The sequence below is a fragment of the Megalobrama amblycephala genome, linkage group LG17 (assembly GCF_018812025.1).
Source record: "Megalobrama amblycephala isolate DHTTF-2021 linkage group LG17, ASM1881202v1, whole genome shotgun sequence".
NCBI classification, from domain to species: domain Eukaryota; kingdom Metazoa; phylum Chordata; class Actinopteri; order Cypriniformes; family Xenocyprididae; genus Megalobrama; species Megalobrama amblycephala.
In genome coordinates, this window is record NC_063060.1 from 17,399,375 (window position 1) to 17,423,722 (window position 24,348).

At 36.7% G+C, this 24,348-nt stretch overlaps 1 protein-coding gene across 1 annotated transcript in view; it reads right to left on the reverse strand.

Annotated features, from left to right (window-relative positions):
- Positions 1-1,749: 1,749 nt before the first annotated feature.
- ephb3a (eph receptor B3a) overlaps positions 1,750-24,348 on the reverse strand; it is a 38,527-nt gene continuing 15,928 nt past the window's right edge. The window contains exons 8-16 of the mRNA XM_048163804.1: positions 24,038-24,194; positions 23,478-23,586; positions 20,889-20,941; positions 20,119-20,241; positions 17,783-18,030; positions 12,591-12,806; positions 10,452-10,601; positions 9,885-10,078; positions 1,750-3,044 (exon numbers count right to left, since the gene is read on the reverse strand). Of these exons, the coding sequence (XP_048019761.1) occupies positions 2,936-3,044; positions 9,885-10,078; positions 10,452-10,601; positions 12,591-12,806; positions 17,783-18,030; positions 20,119-20,241; positions 20,889-20,941; positions 23,478-23,586; positions 24,038-24,194 (1,359 nt within the window). The 3' untranslated portion in view covers positions 1,750-2,935. The remainder of the gene's footprint in view (positions 3,045-9,884; positions 10,079-10,451; positions 10,602-12,590; positions 12,807-17,782; positions 18,031-20,118; positions 20,242-20,888; positions 20,942-23,477; positions 23,587-24,037; positions 24,195-24,348) is intronic.

The window sequence follows — 24,348 nt, forward strand, 5'->3', positions numbered from 1 at the left end:
CCTTTCGCATGAATTACAGCATCAATTTGGTGTGGCATGGAGGTGATCAGCCTGTGGCACTGCTCAGGTGTAATGGAAGCCCAGGTTGCTTTGATAGCGGCCTTCAGGTCATCTGCATTGTTGTGTCTGGTGTCTCTCATCTTCCTCTTGACAATACCCCATAGATTCTCTATGGGGTTCAGGTCAGGCGAGTTTGATCTTGCCAGCCAATCAAGCACAGTAACACCATGGCCACTGAACCAGCTTTTGGTACCTTTGGCAGTGTGGGCAGGTGCCAAATCCTGCTGGAAAATGAAATCAGCATCTCCATAAAGCTTGTCAGCAGAAGGAAGCATGAAGTGCTCTAAAATATCCTGGTAGACAACTGTGTTGACTGTGGACTTCAGAAAACACAGTGGACCAACACCAGCAGATGACATGGCAGACAAATCATCACTGACTGTGGAAACTTCAAGCAACATGGTTTCTGTGCCTCTCCACTCTTCCTCCAGATTCTGGGACCTTGATTTCCAAATGAAATGCAAAATTTACTTTCATCTGAAAAGAGGACTTTGGACCACTGAGCAACAGTCCAGTTCTTTTTCTCCTTAGCCCAGGTAAGACGCTTCTGATCTTGTCTTTTGTTCAGAAGTGGCTTGGTACGTGGAATGTGACAGTTGTAGTTCATTTCCTGAAGACGTCTGTGTGTGGTGACTCTTGATGCACTGACTCCAGCTTCAGTCCACTCATTTTGAAGCTCTCCTTATTTCTTAAATCGGCTTCGCCTGAATATCTTCTCAAGCCTGCGGTCATTCCTTTCACTTGTAAACCTTTTCCTACCACACGTTTTCCTCCCAGTCAACTTTCTATGAATATGCTTTGGCACAGCACTCTGTGAACAGCCAGCTCTTTCAGCAGTGACCCTCTGTGGCTTACCCTCATTGTAGAGGGTCTTGATGATCGTCTTCTGGACAACTGTCAAGACAGCAGACTTCCCCATGACTGCTGTTGGGATTACTGACCTAAACCCAGTATTTATACCCTGAGAATGACAATTTAATAGAACTTGAAATTAAATATTCTAATAATTTGATGACAGATTTTTTTGATTTTGATGAGCAGCCAGCTGTAATCATCAAAATGAAAACTAAAAAGTCTGGAAATATTTTACTTTATGTCTAATAAATCTAGAGTATATTTAAGTTTTACTTTTTGAATTAAATTACAGAAATTTTTTTTTTTCATGATATTCTAATTTATTGAGATGCAGCTGTATATATATATATATATATATATATATATATATATATATATATATATATATATATATATATATACATATACCTGTTCAAATGTTTCATACCAACTGCAATATTAATATAATACTACTAATAATATATTATATGAACAGTTATTAACAATATTAATAATACATGAATAAATAAACTCATTAATTAATTAACTATAATAATATTAAATTAATGGATAATAAAATAATTCATTACATAGTTAAAATCATCTCTGCAGGGAGTGCAGGGACGACTGGATAAATTTAAATGAATTCACTAAAGTGAACTTGACTTCCAAATCATATGAGAGGGAATATTTTAAGGGAAAATGTAATTTGATTATTGTCTATTGCTGCATGTACAATAGAAACCAGCAATGTAACATTTTGTTGCACTAATCATTGAATATAGTAGATTGGAACATTTCAGGTGTCATGGGTCTCGTAAATCAGCCATTATAATCATGTCGATGACTCTTCAGTTCTTATGAGGCATTTATTTACACAGTTATGCATATTTAAACAGACTGAATTAAAATAAGTGGAATATTCATCAAACAACAGCTCTCAAGTCAACCTGTTGTTGTCTCCTCTCTCGAATAGGTTTGAGTTTTGAATATGGCATGCATGTAAAGCTGCAGAGCTCGACTGGCTTACTCAAGCACACATTAGCATACTGTACACACACACACACACACACACACACATACAATTCCCCTTTCATTCACCAGGAGAGGAAACGGGAATTCTTAAATCACAGTCCGAAGTCCTCCACGTGAAGAAATCTCTCAAGAGCGTTTCATGGAAGACAAAATACAACAGAGGTAAATAAAACCCCTCTCTTGCATCGTAACAATCCACTTCTTTTAAAGTCAACTCGCCCTTAAAGTACTTTCCATTCTTTGAACGTTTTCTCGTCTCTTTCTGAAAGTTACAGTTTGAGTCCATCCTGCCCAGTTTGAAACTTTCATGTGTTCCACTCTTCTCTTCCTTTCTTCAATATGAAGAAAAGATCAGAAGAAACAAGTTTTTGAGGGATAAAGAGCGGCAAAATACCCTCAAGCCAACATCAAACAGTCCCGGCTTACATTTAATACATATTTTAAACATTATTACAGTTAGCTTATAATTCTCAAGTCCGTCTCATGGTTTGTGGCCTCGGCAAATGAGAGGAAGAATGGAAGGGATTTGAGTTACGGAAGAGAGTGATCGTTTTTTTGCCAATAGAGAAACACATGCACACATGCAAACTGAACCTGAGAAGTAGAAATGCTGTCAATTTAATCCATGTAATGAAAATTCAGTGTAAACACGAGAAAGTCATGACAAAAGGGAAGGAAGGAACAAAGACGATTGCCTGAGGCACCATCATACAGAATTCCAATTAACATGTGCTGTGTTTTCCCAGCACTCTCCAGGTGCTCCATACACAGGCAGCCCGTCAGGCCGATACAGTTTTCCATTGGACACGCTGTAGTTTTCCACAGGCTCCTTGGGAGGGGTGCGACACTGTCCCAAATTGTATACAGGTTTTCCATTGGCTCTTCAAGCAATAGTTGGCTCCAGTAATTTTCCATTGGCTGTCTATGGATTGTCCCAGTCAGGTTTGCTCTTCAAACGAGATTTTGATGCTAGCCTGGAGGCTCAGCAGGTGTTTTTTTTAATCAGTCAAACCCGTATGGGAAGAGTTTGGCTCATTTGTTGTTTCATGTCTTGTGCATCTTCTATACTCTTCCTTTGGTGGCCCGGCAGGGTCCCGCCAATTCGACAGAGATCACTATAGAGATGGAAATACAAAGAAAAAAATCAGCTATTGCAGGAAACATTGACATTTGTCAGCACTGAAGGTTTTCATTTCGAAGAATAGTTCACATGACATGGCAATTCTATGATCATTTAATGTCAAAGAGGAATTCAAATTGGATTTGAATTTGTCACACCCCACCAAATGTTTAATTTGAACATGAATGACAGTTAAAGGATTTATATCTGTCTGTCTGTCTATCATTCTCTCTCTCTTTCTCTCTCTCTGTTTAAAAAAAAAAAAAGAAAAAAAAGAAATTCAGTTACACAAATAAGTACTGGGTAATATCTTTGTAATTACTATAAGGTTTAGGGTTTAGGTTTCAAATGTTTTTGCTATAGTAAGTACATGTACATACCAAGGACGATAAAAATAGGTAACACTTAATTTTAAGGTGACTTATTATACGTTACTACATGTAATTACTATGTAATAACAGTAAATTATGCGTAATCACAGGTAACTAACCCTAAACCAAACCCTAACCCTAAACCTAACTGTAACTCTATAGTAAGTACATGCAGTCAATTAATATTACTCAATACAATGTAACTAGGTCACCTTTAAATAAAGTGTAACCTAAAAATAAATGGTTACCATGACAGCATATAGGTTTGTAACAACATGAAATTAAACAATGACATTATTTTCATTTTGGGTAAAATTATTCCTTAAATTTCCAATAAAAGATGGCCAAATATGTATGCTCTAATTTAAATGAGGATAGTAATCACGCACACAGACACACAGCTGTCTCTGGAGATTGGATCATGGCATGTCAACAGCCTGGCCAGGGCTGCTCGTGCATACAGATGCAAACATAAATGAATCATACACAGGCCATCAGCATGCGCCGTCACGCGGAGGCATGACGCACCGGCACGCGTACATACTCGACCACTGGACACGAGGCTCCACTGCCGGCACATTAAAAAGCTCATTAGCTGACTAATTAAAGTCATTGCTCTCTTTTAGCATCTCTTCCATCTCCCTTATTAAGCTCTCTCCGCCACCTCCGCTAGCCCTATTCTGAACTGAACCAGCTTCCCCAGCGAGCAGACACAGCAGCCAGTGAAGAGGAAAGGGCACTGCACTGTGTGTAAGTCAGCCGTTACTCCGTTCCCAAGACGGTGCGGTTCAGAGCGCTCTAGGCTAAAGCAACGAGTTTACAAACGCAAGTGAAATGAGCGTGCTTATTTTGACTAAGACTCAGCAGAGTTATAGATTGCATTTATTTGCTGGATAATTTATGTGGTTGAAACTGCTTATCGTGAGTACTTGGGTGGGGGAAAGCCGTACGCGGTAAACAATAATTTGCATTGTGAGGCGTGGGAAGGGGTTAGCTCATGGTGATAGCTATTTTGCTGCACGTGTTCAGTTTAAAAATTCAGCTTGTGCTTTACCCGTAGGAAAGAGAGATCTCTTTTTAATATGTCGATCATTTCTCCTAGACTGCAATGAAATGGAATGGAGAGCAAAGTCTCCTGCTTCTCAGATGTTTCTCGCTAGTAATATCACATCTCCTCTCAGTAATGTCTCAAACTGTGCTTAGATTTACCATGATCAATCAAACGTCAGAGATCACAATATGAACTAACATTTCCCATTACCCTCACTGTATGTAACCATTTCTATTCCTTTTCTGTAAAAAATTAAGGTAATTGTGACTTTATATCTTACAATTGCAACTTTATTTAGAGTCATTCTATCATGACAACTCTCAGAAGAGTTTAGCATGGTAAAGGATTTGACAATGTTAATGTATTTGGTCTTGGAGGAATAGATCTGCTATGCTCCTGCTGCTGCTGATTATTGCTGCTGCGGCAGAGGAAGTACTTGCTACTGAAGACTTACTAAAGACTAAAGACTTGCTACTGCCAATACACACACAAACAGCAAGTAAGACATGCTGCTGCTGCTGTACAAATTGCATATATGAAATTACCTGTAGCAGATCTATACAGGTGGAGCTGGGGAAGGTGGAGGTGTAGCAAACGGCTACAGCAAACACTGATCAACTATTTAAATGGTTAACAGCAAGCTCATTGGCTGCAGATGCAACAGGAACCATTCAGCTTGTGCCATGTAGTTAATGATATAAGAGTTATCATGTTGCATCAGCCTGTGCCATCTAGAGTTTCATGAGAAAACTTGGTATTTTTAAATCTCAAAATGCAACTTTGTCTTGCAATTGACCCTTCACAATAACCTGCCCCCCTTAGTTACTGTTTGTTTGTCCGACAAGCCATGGAGCTGTCACGCCACACAGAGTGAAAAATACATTGCGGAGTAAAGAGGATCGACACTGACAACATGTCGACAGACAAGACAGAACAGGTTATTTATGATATTAAAGGTGCCCTAGAATGTTTTTTCACAAGATGTAATATAAGTCTAAAGTGCCCCCTGAATGTGTCTGTGAAGTTTCAGCTCAAAATACCCCATAGAATTTTTTTTAATTAATTTTTTAACTGCCTATTTTGGGGCATCATTAAAAATGCGCCGATTCAGGCTGCGGCCCCTTTAAATCCTCGCTCTCCCCGCCCCCGAGCTTGCGACTATAAAACAGTGCATAAACAAAGTTTACACAGCTAATATAACCCTCAAATGGATCTTTACAAAATGTTCATCATGCATGTTGCATGTATGCGTCGGATCATGTGAGTATAGTATTTATTTGGATGTTTACATTTGATTCTGAATGAGTTTGAGGCTATGCTCCGTGGCTAAAGCTAACATTACACACTGTTGGAGAGATTTATAAAAAATGAAGATGTGTTTGTGCATTATACAGACTGCAAGTGTTTAACCCTTTGATGCGCAAGCTATGAAAACCCCTTCTAATGCGCAACATGGGTCAAAAATGAACCGTATTCATTTCCTATGTAATTTCAATCATGGTTGAGTGTTTCTTTGCTGAATCTTTGAAAGAAATGTATTTTATCATTCATTTATTTCAGGTATTCCTTAAATATCTTGTTTTTGATTGTCAAAAATCATTATGTTCATTTTTTCTTTCTTACTTTATAAACAAACACTGTTTTTGTATGTCTACATCAATTTTACACACATGGGTCAAAAATGACCCGTATTCATTTCCTATGTTATTTCAATCATGACTGAGTGTTTCTTCGCTGAATCTTTGAAAGAAATGTAATTTGTCATTTATTTATTCCAGGTACTCCTTAAATATCTTGTTTTTGATTTTCACAAATCATAACTTTTGTATTTCTACATCAATTTTACACACATGGGTCAAAAATGACCCATATTAGAAACCTTTGCAAATTTTCGCAAGTAGGAACATATTTACTGCAGACAACTATTCATCCGCCACACATTTCACATCTCAACATGGCTGCTTTTGTATATTTGATGGATGAAAGTCATATTATATATCATATAATAGGCTATATATTATATTTCATAATCTTTATTTTTTGTCATAAACCAATGCTACTGGTCACCTTTTACATCTATCAGTGTTCCTAAAAAGTAACAGTTTTGAACAAGGTTTCTGTCCAACAGTGAAAATATATAATAAGTGTATTTGAATTTGAATATTTGAATATTCTTGTGCTTTTGATTTTCTTTATCTAGAGTGTTAGCGGCTGGTCCTCAACAGAACTGAGGTGGATGATGACATCACTGTAATAAAAAGCTGAAAGTATACTTTGCGCACAGTCGAACACAATTTAAATGTGTATGTGCAGGTTGCACATACACAGTTACAGAAATCTGCTGAAAATTATAAAAAGTTACAAAAATCTGTATGCTGACCCTCACGTACGCATAAAACGAGAAGTATACTTTGGCCTTTAGAAAGATAATGACACAAAAAAAAATTCATTCAAAAAGAAAGGAAATATTTAAATAAGGATTTGTTTGAGTAATACCTGGAATAATGAATGATGAAATTAATTTATTGTAATATATGAGATATAGAAAATAATAACTCATTCAGGTCACTTTAGACTCATGTTGTATATGTCCAAAACTGTTACTTTTCAGGAACACTGACAGATTTAAAGGGTGACCAATTGCATTGATTTATGACAAAAAATAAAAAAAATATGAAATATATTAAATATTATATATTAAATATAATAAGACTTGCATCCATGAAATATACAAAAGTAGCCTTGTTAAGATGTGAAATGTGTGGCAGATGAACTGCAGTAAATATGTTCCTACAAAAATTTGCAAATATTAAAGATTTCTATATGGGTCATTTTTGACCCGTGTGTGTAAAACTGATGTAGAAACTGTGTTTGTTTATAAAGTAAGAAAGAAAAAATAAACAATTATTTGTAGAAAATCAAAAACAAGATATTTAATGAATACCTGGAATAAATAAATGACAAAATACATTTCTTTGAAAGATTCAGTGAAGAAACACTCAGTCATGATTGAAATAACATAGGAAATGAATACGGGTCATTTTTGACCCATGTGTGTAAAATTGATGTAGACATACAAAAACTGTGTTTGTTTATAAAGTAAAAAAGAAAAAATGAACATAATGATTTTTGACAATCAAAAACAAGATATTTAAGGAATACCTGGAATAAATGAATGATAAAATACATTTCTTTTAAATATTCAGCAAAGAAACACTCAACCATGATTGAAATTACATAGAAAATGAATACGGGTCATTTTTGACCCATGTTGCGCATTAGAAGGGTAGTGATAGAAAAATGATTTTTATTCAAAAAGTAAAAAAAAATAAAATAAAATGAGGATTTGTGATGATCAAAAAGAAGTTAATTGAGGAATACCTGGAATACTGAATGATGAAATTAATTTCTTGCAAAGATATAGAAAATAAAAACTCAGCCGGGTCATTTTTGACCCATGTTATGCATCAAAGGGTTAAAAATGAAAATAATGACGGCTCTGTGAATATAGCAATAAACGATAGTAACTTTAACCACATTTAACAGTACATTAGCAACATGCTAATTAAACATTTAGTAAGACAATTTACAAATATCACTAAAAATATCATGATATCATGGATCATGTCAGTTATTATTGCTCCATCTGCCATTTTTTGCTATTGTCCTTGCTTGCTTACCTAGTCTGATGATTCAGCTGTGCACATCCAGACGTTAATACTGGCTTGTCTAATGACTTGAACATGGACTGGCATATGCAAATATTGGGGTCATACATATTAATGATCCCGACTGTTACGTAACAGTCGGTGTTATGTTGAGATTTGCCTGTTCTTCAGAGGTCTTTTAAACAAATTAGATTTACACAAGAAGGAGGAAACAATGGTGTTTGAGACTCACTGTATGTCATGTCCATGTACTGAACTCTTGTTATTCAACTATGCCAAGGTAAATTCAATTTTCAATTCTAGGGCACCTTTAAGCAAATACCCAGCTTTCAAATTGTGTAATTTTTAAGAAATTCAAGCAATAAAAAAACAATTTGTGGCTCTTTAATGTGTCATGGCAGATTGCTGTATAGCCTCAGCTCAAGCGGCTCGTGAACCGATCATCTCTTCCTACTAGTTCATTTTTAGCATCAAATAAACATGAATGAACATGAGAAGGAATGCTGTTTCAAACGCGGAAAGATGTCAGTACACACCATTTTTCAAGTTCAAGTCCACTGAGGTTAATCTTCTAACTCCTGACTGCTTTGTCGGACAAAATGGCAGATTCGGCGTTATGATTGGTTAGATCGCTTGTCAATCAAACTCCCGGCAAAGGGAATAGTTCAATTGTGACTACTTCTTGAAATTTTTACTTTATATCGCGTACAGTGACTGTCACACAATTCTGACTTGTAATTGCCATTTTAAATTTCACAATGTGACTTTCTTGTAATTGCGACTTTATATCCTACAAAGTGACTGCATGTCACAATTGCATCTTTGATTCTTGTAATTGTCATTTTAAATCTCACAATGTGACCTTGTCTTGCAATTTGTCTTGTGATTTTATTTCTTGTAATTTCAACTTTATCCCCTAGTTTCACAGACAAGGCTTAAGCTAGTTCTAGACTAAAATGCATGTTTGAGCTGTTTTAACTGAAAGCAACTTGCACTGACATATCTTAAAATATGTTAATGTTATTATTTTGTGTCAAGATACACACCAGTAATGTTTTTTTCTAGGGTACGTTTATAAAGCTATTTAAATACCTGAATTGAACTAATGCATAATCCTGGCTTAGCCTAAGCCCTGTCTGTGAAACTGGGCCATTATTGCCTAAAGTAAAAAAAACACCAATTTTCTTTATTACAATACAAACAGAAAATACAGGAAATATGTACACAAAATTTCAGTATTTAGTGTGACCTCCTGGACTTATTCCAGTTTCTCAAAGAAGAAAATCTGAGATTTTGAAAGCCTTCCAGTTCTTTTCCATTCTATTTAAGTTTAAGAGAGCCATGGTTCCTGTTACTGCTCAAGAGTAAGGGGACGTCACTAAATATTTGCCACGTTAGCCTATAGAAGTCTTTTTTTGTTCTTCAGATTTTTATATTCTAATAAAGAGACTGAGAAATAATTATATAAGGTCATTATACCATTGTTAAGACATCTAATGGTGGCCTAAGAACTTTCTTTCTTGTTATTTAAACTAAATATATTGCGTAAAGTGGGGTAAAATGCCGTGCTGTCAATAATACTCTGACAATATGATGGATTTGACGAAATAGCAGTAACGATGCACTCTTCACCACATGCTCTGCCAACTGCGATTTCACAAACTACATTTCAGCAGAAAGATCCGACTTTTCCTGTAAGTCAAACCAGAATTGACCCGTGTCTAATCTGGCTGTTTTTTGCTCACCCTGAGTGTGTACTGGTAAGCACTTTGAGGCTTGCGGCGTTGCGGAGGAGCTTGTCAAGTGTGCTGACGATCTGTCCGAAGCGCGGCCTCATGTTCCGCTCCTTCACCCAACACTCCAGCATGAGCTGGTGCAGCACTGCGGGGCAGTCCATGGGAGGAGGCAGCCTGTAGTCCTGCTCCACTGCGTTCATTACCTACAGCATCAACAGACAGAGCAGTTACACTGTCCTTTTCCATTAGGACAAACTCGGCAGTAAGCAGAGTTTTATTAGGCATACAGTATGCGACTGGAATGTTACAACAGTTAAACCATAAAAAAGACTAATAGGGTTGAAAAAACCTTCATAAGAGCATCTCAGAATAAATATCATTGTGCCTGCAAAATCCTACCTTTTATTTATGGTAATTTACATAATTGTAACATTATTGTAATTAACTCTTAAAGATATCCTAAACATCCACCTTCTTTTTTTATTTATACAAAATCTAATTTCTTACTTGTCATTTTGGTCTGAAATGTGACCTTAAACACAAGATTCATGAGATTCACATAAAAAATTGACATACATCTTGATTGCTCATGTCCCAGTATGGCCGCTCCCCAAACGACATGACCTCCCACATCACAATACCGTAGCTCCACACATCACTGGCAGAGGTGAACTTCCTGAAGGCGATCGCCTCGGGTGCAGTCCAGCGGATTGGGATCTTTCCCCCCTACACGATAACACACCATTAAATTCAAGCACAGACTTTAAAACCAACGACATGGCTGGAATCTTTAGCTGCCTAATTAGAGCGAAGACTCTGCCCCAACTCACGGCTTTCTCCCCACAGGGTACCATCGCTGGGCTCATTAATCTAAGATGAAAACTAGTAAAAATAAGATGGCAGAATTCTAACTTTAAACATAACGGTTTGATCTATCCCTGAAACAGACAATGTGAACAGGAAAGCTAATCAATACAGTAATCCAAGCAAAGTACGAGCTAAACGAACATACTAGCGCTAAATCTTCACTTCTACTAATATCAAGTACTAGCATGCCCATAAATGTTTACTCGACATTTTTAGCCAAAAGATTCTAAAAATAAAATGAAAGGAATTTAATGGGATTCTAGTCATTTAATTCCCTTATCTGTAGCCTATCAAGTTGGACACATTGAACAAGCCATCACGTACTGTACTGACTACTTCCATATGTTTCCAACAGACAGAGATAGAGACAGGCTTCTTCCACATATCAAGTATGCCATCTGTACTCCTGATTCTGATGGTCAAGGCTGTTCTTATCAATTCTTAATGCACACTGTATCTGTAAAGCACCGATATCATAACATTTCTGTCTGGCACCTGGATAAAATGTTCTGAATTCACTCAAAGCTAACAGACATGGACTAAAATCCACAACAATTATTTCATTTCAGTTTTTTAGGTTAATATACTAACAAAAAATACCAAACAGTACCTAACATGGTTTTTGGACATGTATCAAGTGCATAAATACCACAGCATATGTAAGCTATCATAGAATTCTTTACCTTGTACTTTAAATACCAGGGTATTCACTATGGTAATCATTCAGTATCATGGTGAAATGACGTGACGGGTCTTTTTTTTTTTTTTTGTCCAAAGGCCATATTACATCCAAAGTATGTAAGGTAGTACAACTAGATATCTTTTATTGAATCCAAAAAGCTTTAATTATATTTTGCTACATATAAAGGTATTTTAAAGAGTTTGAAGTGTCAAAAGGTCATTCGGTTTAACTGTCCAAAGGCCAATAAAGCCATTTAATTTGAGATTATAATATCTTAAAATGTAATAAATGTATATATTTTTTATTCTAGCATGATTTTATTTGAATTATGCATAGAATTCGTTGCTTTGTTATGAGAAAAAATGTGCAGAAAAATGAATTTCATTGATGTCATTCGGAGCAACCAATATAAAGGGACCATTTTGGATCAAGTCATGTGGACAATATCATGTGACAGGATGTGACATCATTCAGACACCTGCAAAGGACCACATGGTGTTGAAGCAAAGTAACTAACTCTCTCTTAACTTTTTGAAAAATTCATGTTTTCACTTGCTCATACGCATGTCCCGAAACATCAGGTCATTCGGTACAACCGCTATAAAACATGGAAAATGTAATATTTTACATTTTCCTTGTACTAAATATAAAATGATTGATTGTCCTTTTGCTAGCTAGCTAGCTAGTAAGATATCAGCCTGTTAGCATTGTTTGAAAATATCGTCATTCGGTATAACCAAAAGTGTCATTCAGTAAAACCGAAATTTTGGTCAAATTTGGTCCATCTTGTAAAAAATGACAAAACCAGTGTTAATTGATTATAAAATCTCATAATCTCATTGTTAACACTTAATAAAACATCAAAATTCATCAAAATATATCTCCATTAGTTTTTAGTTAAAACCCTTATTCGTCAATTAACTGATATCAAAGTAGCATGGTATTATAATTACATAACATAAAGAGTGAAATAGTTGTAATAAAAGATTTTATACTATCATCTTTAGTCATGTACTGACTACTAATTTGCACATTTGTACAGACAATATACTTTAAGATAAGCTACAATAATGGCTTAGTGGGGATTGGAGGATTTGTTGGAACAAGGATATTTCATTATTGCCTTTGTATTATTATATAAAAAGTATGAGCTTATCTGAACTCACCAATGAGCTGGTGTAGGTGGGGTCCGATGAGTTATCATCTAAAAAGCGAGAGAGGCCAAAATCGGACACTTTGCACACCAGGTTACTGTTGACGAGCACGTTGCGAGCAGCCAGGTCACGATGGACGTAGTTCATGTCGGACAGATACTTCATGCCAGCTGCGATCCCCCTCAACATGCCAACCAGCTGCGTTACAGTAAACCTGCCATCGTTCAGCTGAGTGGGAACAGTACAATAAAAGAGGGAGAGTGACATTAACAGATGTAAACATGACACCACCCCAGTTCTACTCGTTCTAATCAGCCTGACTTTGACAGTGCCGTTGGACTAATTCCACTCGCAGCAGCCCGTAATCTTCTTCATAGTATCAGAATGCCAATGCTATGAAGACAAAACTCCACAAAAGCTAATCCTTATGGAGGAATTTCCTTTGGAATAGCGCTGAATACTTGAAAGCATAATTCAATTACACACTTCACATAGAATATCAAAACCACATGTTTTCATTTTCATATTCTGAATAGAGAAAAACTAAAGCAGTGTTTCTCTGGTAGGTCGCAGTCTGTTCTGATAGGATCACAGACGGCGGGGATAAAACAGTGCTAATGCTAATTATAAAATCCAAATAAGCACATTATTGTACATAGTTTGGACAGCAAAATAAATAGGCTTATCAACAACAGCTTTTGCTGTCAAATCAATGGCTGTGCATAAAACGTGACTATATTTGGCACAAATTAGAATATGACATTAAATACAGCTTCACGTGCAACAAAGATGGTTTGCGAAGTGTTTAACAGATATATATAAATAAATAATAAACCAATATTGATCAAAAGTGACAGTAAAGACATTTATAATGTTCTAAAAGGTTTCTATTTCAAATGAATACTGAATTTTCTATTCATCAAAGAAACCTGGAAAAAAAGTATAATGATTTCCACAAAAATAATAAGCATCACAACTGTTTGATAATAATAAGAAATGTTTCTTGAGCAGCAAATTATCATATTAGAAAGAAGTGACACTGAAGACTGGAGTAATTATGCTGAAAACTCAGCTTTGACATTGCAGGAATACAGATTCAAATAGAAAATGGTTATTTTAAATAGTAATAATTTTTCACAATTTTTAGTTTCACTGCATTTTCTTTTAATACAGCATCCCTCTCTATATACTTTTGTACAAAAAAAAAAATCATTTATCTTTTATTGAGGCTTTATGTCCAATGTAAAAATGTAATGCTACTTTACAGCCCAAGTTCTGCTGCTGAAGAAACCTCTGAGAGGAAATTCACAAGTCTACTGTTCACAAATAGCACATGGTTCATGTAGAGCCTCGAAGCAAAAGGACATCATCACTTCTGTAGGCATTCTCACTTGGTTTGGCTCCAAATGACGATAAACATTCTGCTACAAGATTTTGATGTTGATGCTTTTTTTCTTCTTCTAAAGTTGAAGATGAATCATGCCAAAGCTTGTTCCTATGGATATTTTTAGAAGCGTGTTTGTGTGTATGCGTGGAAATGAGTGTGCTTGTGTCCCTGGCTGGACTTTGTGCGAGTACAAGCTGTGCCATAGGAAGATACCGGGAGATGCGGGGCTGGTTGGGTGGGCTTTAAGTTGTGTCATCGGCTGGTGGTCAGACAGAGCAAAACCATCCCACCTCTGGATGTCTAAGCTCTTAGTGTTTTGCATTGACTGCGTGTGTGTTGGTTAAGGTTCTGAAGTTCACACTGTTTCTCAAGTGTTACTCAGCTGAGGGATTACATAAAGACTTTAGTTTACTTTGGTGTTTTAAAGATTTTGAAAAGCCAGATGTTGACACAAGGTGAAATGAGGTTCTATCTGAAGAACCATGAATAACTGTTTAATGCTGAGGGGTTATCAAATTCCCCTGTCAGCACGAAAGAAGTTCTTCCTGACAAGAGTCTGGCTGCAGATTTATGCAAGGGAAGTTTTGTAAAGTAATGTGACGTTTTTCAAACTGAAACAGAATATTCAATGGGACTTGATTTTATCCATCGGGAATTGATTGTACAAGTTATTACATTTTGATGAAAGATTATGAAGCCAAACTTTCTTCTTAGCACCAGGGGTGTGACTAGGCGAAGCCCTGAAGTTTTTCCAAAAGCTGCGTTTGTTCTTTCCAGCTTGTTTTTTTTTCAAATGCTGGGTCTTTTTCTTTCATTCTTTTAATGTACTGTATGCACTGCAGCAATTTTTATTGCAATGGCACTTTATTTAATATGCGATTGATATATTTTAACACCACATCTAGACCACAAGTGAGCAATGCAACACGACTCAACATATTCTTTCCTTCTAATGGCAGTGCTTTAGTTTGTCGCATAGCATCGCTAGCCATATAAACAGGGTGCTTTACTATACGCTTTTAATTTGTGTAGAACAGGGTCTCAAAGACATGGACTGTGTTGTATGATTTTTAGTTGTATGTCATAGCTAAAGTTGTATATTTTATGCGCAGCACTGGCCACTTGCTTTTCATTCAAAACTGACACAATCGTTCGTTCAGAGTGTATTTTCTCGAGTCACTCATGGCAATAATAGCATACAAGGAAAGATTTAGGGATAAAAAGTGATTTCAAAATAGTTTCCAAGCCTCCACCAGATGAATATAAGACAGGATGCATTAATACTGATTTAATAAGTTTGATTGATGTATTGTGTCACGGGTCAATTTGACCCGCAATACATTTTTGCATTGCTAGCACCATGCTCTACTGTACAGGAAAGCAGAAAACCCTAAAAAAAATGAACACTATAAAAAAAAAAATAATAATAATAATATATTTTTTTCTTTATAGTGTGATTTTTGGTGAATTACACTGAATTCAATGACATAACAAACAAAACGATCATAACCAGAAAGGGTTAAAATGAGCTGGAAACTTTTTTTTTTCTTTTTTAAATAATCAACATTATGTTTAGATGGCTTATTTTATTAAAGTGGACCTATAATGCCCCTTTTACAAGATGTAATATAAGTCTCTGGTGTCCCCAGAATGTGTCTATAAACTTTCAGCTCAAAATACCCCACATCATTTATTATAGCTTGTCAAATTTGCCCCTATTTGGATATGAGCAAATACACAGTGTTTTTGTGTGTCCCTTTAAATGCAAATGAGCTGCTTCTATGGGCTGCTTTTCAGAAGACGGCAGAGCTTTAACAGCTCGCGCTTCGGCTGCTCAACAACAACTAAGCTGGGGAATTTTTACGCAGCCAAAATGATGATTGTCAGCCTTATATTGTTCAAACCGGAGTCAGACATTGGAGAGACTCAGGAAGAAGTTACAACATTTCGAATGCATCTGGACATTTCTGAATGGTTAGTGGATAAATTTATGTAGTTGCTGTGGAGTTGATTCAACTCATCGACTTGCACGTGCCATCATGTTCTTTCGTGTAAATCCAGCGTTAAATTGACCATTGTTTGTTAAGCAGTCCGGGCGTGAAATAATGACATGGCAACAACTCTTCCTCTTCTCTAAAGCAGCCCAACATGGCCTCGCCCCCTTTGTTTCGTACTCTCGGGGGAAGGGTTTATGTAAATTTGGGGGTTTGTGATGTCACTAACCCGGGAAGAAGCTAGTTGTAGTCCCTACCAGCCGTTTGTTGCAGTCCTTAAACAGCGGATTCTTTAAAGGTGCTGTAGAACGTGTTTTCAAAAGATGTAATATAAGTCTAATGTGTCCCCTGAATGTGTCTGTGAAGTTTCAGCTCAAAATACCCCATAGATTTTTTTTAATTCATTTTTTTAACTGCCTATTTTGGGGCATCATTAAATATGCGCCGATTCAGGCTGCGGCCCCTTTAAATTCTCGTGCTCCCCGCCCCCAGATCTCGTGCTTGCCTTTAACAGCATAAACAAAGTTCACACAGCTAATATAACCCTCAAAATGGATCTTTACAAAGTGTTCGTCATGCAGCATGTCTAATCGCGTATGTACAGTGTTTATTTGGATGTTTACATTTGATTCTGAATGAGTTTGATAGTGCTCCGTGGCTAAAGCTAACATTACACACTGTTGGAGAGATTTATAAAGAATGAAGATGTGTTTATGAATTATACAGACTGCAAGTGTTTAAAAATGAAAATAGCAACGGCTATTTTACAGTAATGAACGATGGTAACTTTAACCACATTTAACAGTACATTAGCAACATGCTAACGAAACATTTAGAAAGACAATTTACAAAGATCACTAAAAATATCATGATATCATGGATCATGTCAGTTATTATTGCTCCATCTGCCATTTTTCGCTATTGTTCTTGCTTGCTTACCTAGTCTGATGATTCAGCTGTGCACATCCAAACATCCTGCCCTTGTCTAATGCCTTGAACATCGGTTGGCATATGCAAAATTTGGGGGCGTACATATTAAAGATCCTGACTGTTGCGTAACAGTCGGTGTTATGTTGAGATTCGCCTGTTCTTCTGAGGTCTTTTAAACAAATGAGATTTACATAAGAAGGAGGAAACAATGGTGTTTGAGACTCACTGTATGTCATTTCCATGTACTGAACTCTTGTTATTTAACTATGCTAAGGTAAATTAAATTTTTAATTCTACGGCACCTTTAAAAGAATATATCTCCCTTTGCATTGAACTTTGAGTGTTGTAACTTTGCAGATGTTGTTTATGCTCAAACATCAACACTACACACTAATTAAAGTTAAAAAAGTGAAATCATAATCAACCACCCCTTTAATATTTATAATTCTATAATTTATTTTATTTACTATTATTACCAGTTTAATTTGAAAATGTGATGTAAAGGCCTCTGGTCAATGAAATCATATTCTATATGTTTGCCTTTGTTTGAACTCACTTTTACTTATTAAAGTAGTATATATTTGATTGTGGATTTTATTAGCTCCAGAAGAGAGTGTGTTATCCATTATGATAAATAATGGAAACATTTAAAAATATATATATTTAATATATTTTTGTGAAATGTACCAGTGGGCAAATTTAACAGGGTTAGAAACATGTTAACCTGGGTAATTTAGCCGGGCCACACTAATGATGTCTATAATGCCCCTGGGCTCAGTTCCTGATGCTGAGGAATCACGCACAATAATACCAGGAATGTCTAAATAAGTAACCTAAATAAGTAAGGCTAATGCAGTAAAATGGTTTTGCATCAAATATGATCTCAGTCTTACTCTAAGGAAGGAGTCGAGCGCTCCGTTCTCCATGAACTCTGTGACAATAAGCACCGGGCAACTCCTAGTCAGAACTCCTTCCAAGTGGATGACGTTCGGATGGTCAAACTGGCCCATGATACTGGCCTCGCTAAGAAAGTCCCGCCTTTGGCACTCTGTGTAGCCCGCCTTTAGTGTCTTGATGGCCACGGTTGCTTCCTTTCTGCCAGGCTGTTTGAGTCGACCTCGACACACCTCCCCGAACTCTCCTGGATGAATGGAAAAGAGAGGAAGAGGAGAGAGGGAGTGGGGTGGGGGTGTGAGGGAGAGGGAGGATTATTGGTTTGAGCTTAGGATAAAAAAATCATTCGAGGGAAGAAATGATATACCACTGAAAGACCAAGGAAAGTGCAAGAGAGAGAGAGAGAGAGAGAGAGAGAAGAGCGGATGGCAACAGTTTAGAGTTTGAATAGGCAGGGGACGGATGGAGAGAGAGGGTGAGAGAGGAGTTTAAGGACAGGCTGTGGAGAGGGAGGAGAGAGAAATTTAAGGGTTGTGGGAGTTTTGGGCCTGGACTCTGGATGTGAAGGTTTGAAATGAGGTGGAGAGAAGTGGTTCAGATCATAAAACATGAGAGTGGCCAAGCACAAGCACAGGGATAAACAAATAATAATAATAAAAAAAACATAGGTAAAGGCAGCAAGCAGCATGCATATGGTTAGTAATATAATAAACTCTCTATATGTTATCTTCCATGAATTTGGTTTATTATAAAAATGGTTTAAAGGGATAGTTCACCCAAAAATGAAAATTCTGTCATCATTTATTCACCATCAAGTTGTTCCAAACCTGTAAGAATTATTTCTTCTGCTAAACACAGGAGTTGATGGTACACTAAAAAAAAAAAAGATTATTTATTGGATTTACTTAAAAAAGCAGTGTCAAGTGGTTCCACACAACTATATTGAGTAATTTTTACAAATAACAATTTAGTTGGAAGAACAAAAGAGATTTAAGTGAAGCTGACATAATTTCTTTTAGTAAATATAAATCATTTGAATTTGTCACTATTGCATAATATTTATATGTGCAGTTTAATTAATAATGTTATGTTAAATTTATAGAAGTTTACTACGTAAGGTGAACACTCAGAAATTCCATCTTATAAACATGGTAACCACAAAATTCAAAAAACATTACAGAAACTCTAAATGTCCAACATAACTGAACATTAAACACTAACATAAACTAACAACATCATCCCTTTACTGAAAAAACATAGAATAACACTTTAATCCCTAAATTTACTCTCCAAATACAATCCCTTGCAAAGCATGCAGGGAACTACGGATCCACTGCCCAGTTAGTTATGTCAACATTAATTTGTGCGTTTCACTCAGCAATGTTAAGTTGACTGAACAAAAACTTAAGTAAAGCTGACAATAATCATAGAACATAAACATAGTTTTAGTAGAAACAACTCAGTTAAATTAAGTTCATGTAGTTACATGAGTTTTTTAAGTAATGTGAACAAGGATGGATTCAGTGAAACTAACAACAGTGAAAGGTTTTTTTTTTTTTTTTTTTTTTTTTTTTTTTTTTTTGAGTGCAACTGTTTGGTTGCCCAAATTCATCAAAATATTTGTGTTCTCCAGAAGAAAAAAAAGAAAAAAGAAAAACGTCGGAACAACTTGAGGGTGAGTAAATGATGACAGACTTTTCATTTTTGGGTGAACTATACCTTTAAGCTATTTAAATAATAGATATTGTTACAAATGAATATTTTAAAACTTTAAATATTTTGTCCAAGGCAGTGATTCTCAACTGGTGTGTTGCAGATCTGTTCAAACAGGGACTAAGGACAGCAGGGGAAAAATACTTAATGTAAATTATTAAATGCAACCAATCCTCCATAGTTATGACAAAAAATAGGCTCATTAAAAGGGAGGAGAAAAGGATATCCAATCAAATTATACAGTATTTTCATGCAAATTCATAAATTACATTGTAAATTTTCTAAAAATAGAAAAGTTAACAATATTTTAGCATATTTGCTATGTTTACCCTTATTATTTACCAATGCAGCATTGATGAACATAACAGTCTTCTTTCAAAAACATTTTGATATTGCTGGACCTATGCAGTATATGGCAATAATCATAAATATCAATGTTTGGTTTTAAAGACTTTTTGTTACTTTTGTATGATAAATAATTTTGGTAATGTAAAATCTGGGTCTAGAAGCAAAACCAGTTTAAAACCACTGATTCTAAGCATGCTGGGAAACATACATTCTTCATAATGACCATTTATCAGAAAGACCTGGTTTGGTTTTAATACTGAGGAATGTGGTTTACCTGCTCCAATGACTTCCTCTATCTTCACACATGAGATGTCAATCTCTCTGGCAAACTCATGAACTGCCTCGTTCGGGTCCTCATATGTGAAAGGGTCAATGTAAACTTTTACGCCTGGTGATACTAAAGCGAATAGAAGTAAAGAAGAATGTATTTTTTAATTATTGTTGTATAGGCATTTTGCTTTTAATATGATAGGGGCGTTGTGACAATAACAAAAACAAACCAAAAAGCAAAATTATGCAAATAAAATATAATCAAATTCAATGCATTTACTCCAAAAATAAATTAACAAATGTTTTACAGTAAAAATACATATATCCTAATGAATACAGATATAGTTTTCACACTAAATTATATGGTAATTCACACTTTTTTACTTCTAAAACCATACATTGCAAAATGATGGTTTCTTCCATTATATATATGGTATGTGGTATATATATATTTTCACGGTATATTAACAGGTTTTTACTGCAGTGTTTTTTGCATTCTTTAACTATTAATATTATGAACATTTTCACAGTGTAATAGTGGAAATTTAGATGGCTATTTAGGTGAATACAATAGGTATCTTTATAATTTAATTAAAATAATGAATATATATTTTTAAATATGTTATATCATTGCGTCATATTCACAAAATTTTTCTTGCCACATCAATAAATATGTATAGCGCATATATATATATATATATATATATATATATATATATATATATATATATATATATATATATATATATATATATATGGTGCAGTCATACTCACCGTACTGCTGCAGTTTTTCAGTATACTCCAGCTCAGATCCAGTACGCTGTCGTCTGTAACCAGATTATACACACACTGAGAGTCTGGTTTAAGACTGGATTTACGCAGTACAGACACAAAAAATGTAATTGGGGCATCTTGTGAAAGAGAACATTTGAGTGCTTTAGGTATTTCATGTGCTTCAATCATAAATTACGTCCCTCAAATTGCACAGAAAGCTATTTTTTATCAATCTAAACTTATGAGGATGATTCACTCCCTCATGATTCACAGGCCTGATCTAGACCTTTTGAGGCATTTCTCGTCATTTGCGCCTAATTGCAATATGGTACATGCAGAATTCAAAGGCCGGGTCACCACAACAAGCAGCGCGAAAGATCAACCGTCAAGACTGTCTTGTCGTTGCCTCTAACCAGAACTGCTCCATTACACGGTTCAGATGAGCCAAAATGTAGGTTATACTCTAAAAACAGTGAGTCAATTAAGACCAAATCATAGGTTGAATCCTTAAGCGAGGAACAAATAACCAGGCCCAGAACATACATGCTAATCTGTGCTCAGTTCATGCCTGTATCAAGTGTCTGAAGACAGTGAACAGTGTATTTAAATCTCAGCCTTCTCATTAAGATCTCTTTGTTTCACTAACTCTGCATAAGTAGCATGTTTGAAAGGGAACGGGAGCAAAGGGGCCTATTGGAATTCACCATCTGTGGGATTCCTTTTGTCTCTTGACCTGTGCTAACAATGACGCCTGCTGCTAATTAGCATCTCATCTCCAATTTAAATGTCAGAAGGAAAAGAATGACGCTTCAGCGCACACACACACAAAGAAAACATTAGGATACTAGCACAGAGGGCATGAATGAGAGAGAAGAAAGAGCTTGAAGCGGAGAGGAGGAGACGCTTTGGCACAACAAGGCGGTCACAGTCAAGAAGAATGTGTCAAATAGACACAGTGGCAGTCTGCCGTCTCTGGAGTGATTGGCAACGTCCCAGTCTACGCTCGGATCTGGGCGAAGTGGCCTCAAATGAGCATCTTGTGAGTGCCTCATAAATATCCGAAGTCAGACGCACTTTGAAGTCTGTTTTGCAGTGCCCATCTGATCTCATTTTGCTGTTGTGCTATTGAGTTTGTTTGACACCAAGTACTGAGACATTGAAATGATAAACAATACAAATAACCCTTTGCTAAGTAAACATGATATTTAAATGCACCCTGTTTACTTTCTTACTATCTTACCACAAGTTAAGGCGTGGTCACATTAGCAAAATTTTGAGAAGATTTCACAAGCAAAAAAGAAGCAGAAGTCACTTTCAAACCAGGCAGCTTTCTGTTGGTCAACGCGACCTCATGCAAAATTCTTGATTGTGTGGATTCCTACTGGAATGGACTCTTTTCACATTTCCAGAGTTTTCAGGAGTGGAAGTCACCATATTTGAGTAAACATCTACAGTGGAGAACTGGAGATGACAGCAAATATAAATTTTGCATTCCCATTTTCTCCAAGATCAAAAGAAAAAAATCCACAATTGCATCTCACAGATGCTCGATTGGATTGAGTTCTGGGGAATTTGGAGGCCAAGTCAACACCTCAAACTCGTTGTGTTCCTCAAACCATTCCTGAACCACTTTTGCTTTGTGGCAAAAATGATTTTTTATCCTGCTGAAAGAGGCCACAGCCACCAGGGAATACCGTTTCCATGAAAGGGTGTACATGGTCTGCAACAATGCTTAGGTAGGTGTCAAAGTAACATCCATATGGATGGCAGGACCCAAGGTTTCCCAGCAAAACCTTCTTTTTGCCTTCTTCCCATAGTGCATCCTGGTGCGATGTGTTCCCTAGGTAAGCAATGCACATGCACCCAACCATCAACGTGATGTAAAAAAAATGTAATTCATCAGACCAGGCCACCTTCTTCCATTGCTCTGTGGTCCAGTTCTGATGCTCACGTGCCCACTGTTGGCGCTTGGACTTGGACATGGGTCAGCATGGGCACCCTGACTGGTCTGCGGCTAAGCACCCCCATCCGCAACAAACTGCGATGCACTGTGTATTCTGACACCTTTCTATCAGAACCAGCATTAACTTCTTGATCATTCTGAGCTATAGTAGCTCGTCTGTTGTATCGGACCACACAGGCCAGCCTTCGCTCCCCACGTGCATCAATGAGCCTTGGCTGCCCATGACCCTGTTGCCGGTTCACCACTGTTCCTTCCTTGGACCACTTTTGATAGATACAGACCACTGCAGACCGGGAACACCCCACAAGAGCTGCAGTTTTGGAGATGCTCTGACCTAGGCATCTAGCCATCACAATTTGGCCCTTGTCAAACTCGCTCAAAACCTTACGCTTGCCCGTTTTTCCTGCTTCTAACACATCAACTTTGAGGACAAAATGTTCACTTGCTGCCTAATATATATAAGAGGTGCCGTGATGAAGAGATAATCATTGTTATTCACTTCACCTGTCAGTGGTCATAATGTTATGCCTGATCGGTGTCACACAGGTTTGGAACAACATGAGGATGAGTAAATGATGACAGAACTATCCTTAAGTCATGTACGGGTGTTCATAGATAAAACTTACCTAAGGCAAACAACAGCGATGACCACCATGGCAAGGATGACCACAAATCCAGCTGAGGCAGAGCCCACAATGAGCGGCAACAGGTCCTGTACTGACCGCTCTGGGTCATCTGTCAGATGAATTTAAATGCATTTAAAAAACCAATAACAGAAAAATAGGCAAAGCTTCATATGAAATGCTTCTTCTAAAATACATCAGGAACAATAAAAACAGACATAGCTGTTGACATAAGGCAAGAGTACAGAACTATAAAATGAATATGGATGACAAAGCTCAGATCATATAGGCTTGGAGGAATTTAATGTGAAATGTTCATATTGAAATATTTGACTTAAGACACATGCAACATTTCTAGGGTCTTCTTCTCAGGAGAAATACCTGAGAAGCAGGAGATTAAAGCTCAGTGCTGTCTAGGAGAAACAATTCGGATATTACAGAGATCTCATTTGTGATAATCCTTTCCTATGGGAAGGTTTATATGGTTTGTCCTATAAAAATGCTCTTGGCCACTCAGTATCTTTGCAACAGATGCAAAAGAAATAAAACGTCTGTGTACTTACCATACAGACTTGTACTGAAGTCCACCGGGTTGCTATAACGTCCATACCCGGCTACCGTCCGAGCACGTACCTGCACAACGTACACCGTGCCAGCTTTTAAACCTTCCACTTTGGCCGAGGTGTGCTGGGCGGTGACCGTGTGAGAGAACGACTCTCCCTGAGAAAAAGAAAAACATACACACTGAACGGCCAAAACTAGACTCTCGAGTCATTCATTGCTTAAAGTGAATGTTTAGTTAACAGTTTTCACTGCAATTAGCAGATCAAAAGTATTTGAAAAGACATTCCAGGGCTAAAACTGTGATCCAAAC